This window comes from Zeus faber (genome assembly GCF_960531495.2).
Source record: "Zeus faber genome assembly, chromosome: 9".
Classification (NCBI taxonomy): Eukaryota; Metazoa; Chordata; class Actinopteri; order Zeiformes; family Zeidae; genus Zeus; species Zeus faber.
Genome location: NC_137197.1, coordinates 5856022 through 5861021, shown reverse-complemented (window position 1 = coordinate 5861021; position 5000 = coordinate 5856022). Strand labels below are relative to the sequence as shown.

General features: G+C 49.8%; 1 protein-coding gene across 1 annotated transcript in view; it reads left to right on the top strand.

The window, feature by feature from the left end:
* Positions 1-5000, top strand: part of LOC307235297 (sodium/potassium-transporting ATPase subunit beta-3-like) — a gene marked incomplete at both ends in the record, with an annotated part of 9565 nt that overhangs the window by 1094 nt on the left and 3471 nt on the right. Inside the window, 6 exons of the mRNA XM_080007332.1 lie at positions 1735-1863; positions 2842-2940; positions 3061-3248; positions 3431-3481; positions 3743-3829; positions 4583-4738. Coding sequence (XP_079863458.1) covers positions 1735-1863; positions 2842-2940; positions 3061-3248; positions 3431-3481; positions 3743-3829; positions 4583-4738 — 710 coding nt within the window. The remainder of the gene's footprint in view (positions 1-1734; positions 1864-2841; positions 2941-3060; positions 3249-3430; positions 3482-3742; positions 3830-4582; positions 4739-5000) is intronic.

Sequence of the window (5000 nt, the reverse complement as noted above, 5' to 3'; positions counted from 1 at the left end):
AGCACCTCCCCCTTTGCCCCTAGATTCCATGGTGCCCTTCTCGTCAGGCGCCTTTTTTTTTTTTAAAGAGTGAATGGGCATCGAGGTGGCGGATTTTCTGGGCAAGATATGCATATTCATGAGGGACGCCTAGGGCGGCGAAGTGGCTACAACCGCACCTGGTTCCGTGTGCGGTCTCCGCCCGGGCCGACTCCTGAACGCAGCCCGAGATGCTTACGTCACGCGCTCCGGGGTGTTCTGACGTGTTTGTGTGCGTGTGTTGCTCTACTTTTCCCTCCTGCATTTTCCATAACATTGACACAAAATCAAGATGTCTGCTTCATTCAGTTCATGATCCCGCGGGAAGCAGTCCAGCTGCGCGCCACACTGCACCGGATGGAGATGTAAAGCGCGGTGCCGGAGCAAAACCCTACCGTCAGTCTGAAGCGTATTTAGTGAGGGTGGATCCATCACACGGACAGGATCACACCTGAGACGGGAGGTGATGTGATATGTGGGTGTGGTGTGGGTGGCGGGGTGATTTAGGCAGCCACACCCGTCCTGGGCGCGGGTTCAGGGGTGGCTGTGCGCCTGTTGCTCTACGGCGCCACGGGCGACGAGCACGGGTTAAATCACCCATCCCCACACGCCTGTGGTGTGGGAGCCTTTGTCATGACAAGGTCCCGCCTGCTCTTGTTACGTCTTGCCCCTCTCGGCAGTGAAAGGGTTTGTCTTCAACATCCTGGCCTGTGTCTCTGTGTCGGGGAGCCCGGGAAAAGCCGCTTGGGTGGCGCCTGGCAGGGGATCGGCCACAGTGAGGTTCCACGGTTCTCCTGCGGCAAGACCTTCACAGCAGAATTTGGAATGAATTGCTTGAGAGGGAAAACACGAGAGGGAGACGTTTGAATGGTCCATTTGAAACCAGCAGACCTGGATCCGGGTCTGTTGGAAGGTCCGGGTCACCGCTCTGAAGGGCGCGTGGACAGTAATCCTCGTCCTGGTTCAACATGCGATTGTGGAAGGAGAGAATTCCCCTGAGCGAGACACATGTCCTGTCTGTCTTCCTCTGTTTCATTCTCTGCTCCTCAGGCTAGGTCTGTTCCTATCGCTCTCTCCCTCCTGCTCCCTCGCTTTCTTCCCTTGTTCTATATTTAGCAGAACTCTGAGAACCAAAGCATTGTGGGATATAACTCCACCTCCACCACTGCATCTATCGGTTCTGCCTGTCTGTTTATCTTACTGCCTGCCTGTCTCACTGTCTGTCCGTCCGTTTATCTTAATGCCTGCCTGTATGGTTGTCCGACTCACTGTCTGTCTGCCTGCCTGCCTGCCCGCCTGTCTTTATGATTCTCTGTGTTTCTAAACTAGGCTGTATTTTGGTTTTAAACCAGCAGCAGGTCTGCTGGAGGTGCAGCCGGTACGACGAAGTGAACAGATGATAATTCCACAAAACGTCCTGCATTCCAAATGCATGGTGGTGGAAATATATGACTGGTGGTGGAAATATTAAAGGGCGTTCCATCATTAAAACTGATATCATACTTTTTATTATAATGCCGTTCAGTGTCTGCTGCCTTCATCGAAGCAAAGGATTGTGGGATGCAAGAGTGAACGACTGCGTGAATGAATAAATGATCAGAATTCTACTAATGATTAATAAATGATCAAATGATCAATAATATGAAGAAATGAACCTTTCTCTGACTGCTCTGTCTCTCTCTCGCTCTCCCCCCTCTCCCTCTCTCTCTCCTCCAGCTCTCATCCTGCTGTTCTACCTGGTGTTCTATGGCTTCCTGGCGGCCATGTTCACGCTCTCCATCTGGGTCATGCTTCTGACGTTAGACGACAAGATCCCGCGCTACCAGGACCGCGTGCCCAGCCCCGGTAACCATGGCAACAAAAACACAGACAGAGAGACAGAGAGACAGATGGACAGACAGAAATGTGATGCCCTTTACACGTAGCATAGCCGTGTGAGAGTTGAGGGACTCTGCGGCTTTTCAGATGTTAAATGTGAAATTAATGATAATTTGTTGATATTTTTCACACCATCCAAAGTATCAGCTCTGTCTGAGAGAGCTAAAGTTTCTGGCAGAAAGACGCTCCGTTCGTTGCATAAAATGATATTAGAGCCCGACCGATGCCATATCTTTGGGTCCGGCGCCGATTTTGGAAGAGTCCTAGCCCACAATTACCGATGTTTTGACATTTTCAAATCGATTTGAAAAACGAATATATATTTTTTAAAGTTATAAGCAAATAAATATGTAAAAATAAACACACAAATCAATTTTTGACATATATAAAAATGTAAAAGATGACGTTAAATGAAAGTTATATTTAAAAAAAATAAAAATCAGAGTTCCAGTGAACGCATCATCACTTCCGAAATAAATTAGTTTCCCAGAGTTTGCCACGAACGCGGCAGCGGTACCTGCTTGGAAAGCTGTGTCCGTGTCTAAACGTGAGTGTAAACAAACATGGAGGGATTTACAATATAATGCCTCGTCGGACTTCTGCACTGATTTTAGTGAGTAACTTGAAAAGAAGTGTTAAAAAAGACAAAGTACAGGGTAAATTATCAGTGTTTTTTTGTTTATTATACTTATTTAAAAGTCAGGACACAATCGGCTGCAAAACTGCCGATCCTGATTTGGTCGAAAAATACAAATAACGGCCGATATAATGGCCAAACTGATATATATAGATATCAGACAGAGGAAAGTCTAAAACTCCAGCTTTGGACTAGCTTTTTACAGGACGGGAGCCAAACAGAGGCCTGAAGGGGTTATGATAGACTAGCGGTCCCTCTAGTGCTCAGGCGTCGCACATCATCCACTTTTAAATCCCGTGCGGCTGCAGGTCTGGTGATCAGACCACACTTCCTGGACATCAACTACAACCGCAGCGAACCCCAGGGATACGGAAAGTACGTGGACCAGCTGGAAAACTTCCTGCAGCGTGAGTCCCACCTCCCGCTGGCCCCTCCGCTCGATTCTTCCCCCTTTTCCTCCACTTCCCAGAGTAGAAGAGTTTTCTTTTTTTTTCTCATTTTTTTCGTGTGTGTGTGTCTCCGTGCAGAATACAACGACACCATCCAGGAGCGCAACGACCTGTGTCTGGTGGGCGAATACACCGAGCAGGCGGCGGAGGAAGACATGAAGGTGTGCCAGTTCAAACGCAGCCTGCTGAGGCAGTGCTCCGGCCTGTCCGACCCTTCCTTCGGGTACTCCGAGGGGCTGCCCTGCGTCCTACTCAAGATGAACAGGGTAACAAACCAGGGAACCGTGCGGCCTGCGGGCCCAGCCGCGGCCACGGCCGCAGCCGCAGCCGCAGCCGCAGCCGCAGCCGCAGCCGCAGCCGCAGCCGCAGCCTCAGCCGCCCCGCTGTAGTGTCACACTGCTCTGCACGTACGTTAGCGCTGATGTACGCTGTCCTCGGCCTGTTACAGATCATCGGACTGATGCCAAGAGGAGACCCGTACATCAACTGCACTGCCAAGGTGAGACGCGCACGCGCACACACACACACACACACACCTTCACATATATATTTGAAAAAAATTGCCATATTTGTGATTTTTAGATCTAAGAGAGTCAGTCTTTACGTTGAAAGCTGTTAAGAGGGTTCAGAATGTAGACGGACGGACTTTCTGTCTCTCTCTCTCTCTCTCTCTCTCTGTCTCTCCTGCTGCATGCCTGTCTGTCTTCATGTCTCCCTCCCTTTGTCTGTCTGTCTGTCTGTCTGTCTTTCTCGCCATCAGAGAGACAATCTGTTGCAGATGCAGTACTTCCCCTCCGAAGGACGTCTGGACAAGATGTACTTCCCCTACTACGGCAAGAAGTCCCACGTAGGTTTCCTCTCTCTCCCTCGCTCCCTCTCTCTCTCTCCCTCCCTCTCTCTCTCTCTCCCTCTCTCTCTCTCCCTCTCTCTCTCTCTCTCTCTCTCCCTCTCTCTCCCTCTCTCTCTCTCTCCCTCTCCCTCTCTCTCTCTCTCCAGCACAACCACAGCTCGGCTCAGTTCACATCATCTCTAAATGCTGCGTCAGCATCAAAGTCGCAGATGCAGTGAGGTTAAAGGATATAATTCATTCCAACAAGAAAAAAAAAAGAAAGACGTCAATAAACAGAAATCAGTCCTAGTGAGAATGGAATACATTCGGCTCATAAAACAAGCAAAATTATGATCAGCGCTGGACAAATTATGAATGTGTCTTGGTCGTTGTGATAACGATCCTTATAACGCCAGAGGAATGTGCCACAAGACGAATAAACAAATACAACTTTTGGAAAGGTTGAAGCCGAAGAGTCAAACAGGTGGTCATTAGATGTCCGGTTCAGCGTCATCTGGGAGCTTCCTGAAAACCTGTTGGGGAAGTGACGGAGGCTTCAGGTCGACTAAAATATTGATCTCTTACAACCTCCCGAAAAAAAAAAAGGTTATTTCACATTTGGTATAAAAGAAAAAAAAGGACACATGATATCACCCTGGTCACTGGTCCTGTCCTCTTTTGGGAGCCAAGCTTTCAGATTCCTGCCTTTTCCAACGGCCAGGCTGCTCTCTCTCTCTCTCTCTCTCTCTCTCTCTCTCTCTCTCTCTCCAGGCTAACTACGTCCAGCCTCTGGTTGCCGTCAAGCTGCTGTTGACGAAGGAGGACTGGGGGGTGGAGCAGACGGTGGAGTGTAAGGTGGAGGGAACCGACCTGCGCAACAACGACGACAGGGACAAGTTTCTGGGTCGCGTCACGTTCCGGGTGAAGGTCTCAGCGTAGCGGCGCCTGTGCAACCCATCCCTACTGTCCCCCAACACAACGCATGCTGCATCTGAACGTCATAGAAAACAACATTACCCAGGAACCCCCACTGCAACTCGCCTGTTAAGGGAAAAACTACATTACCCAGAGACCCCCAGTGTAACTCTCCCGTCCGGAAAAACAACACTACCCAGAAACCCCCACTGCAACTTTCCTGTTAAGAAAAACTGCATTACCCAGAAACCCCCACTGTAACGCTCCCGCCCAG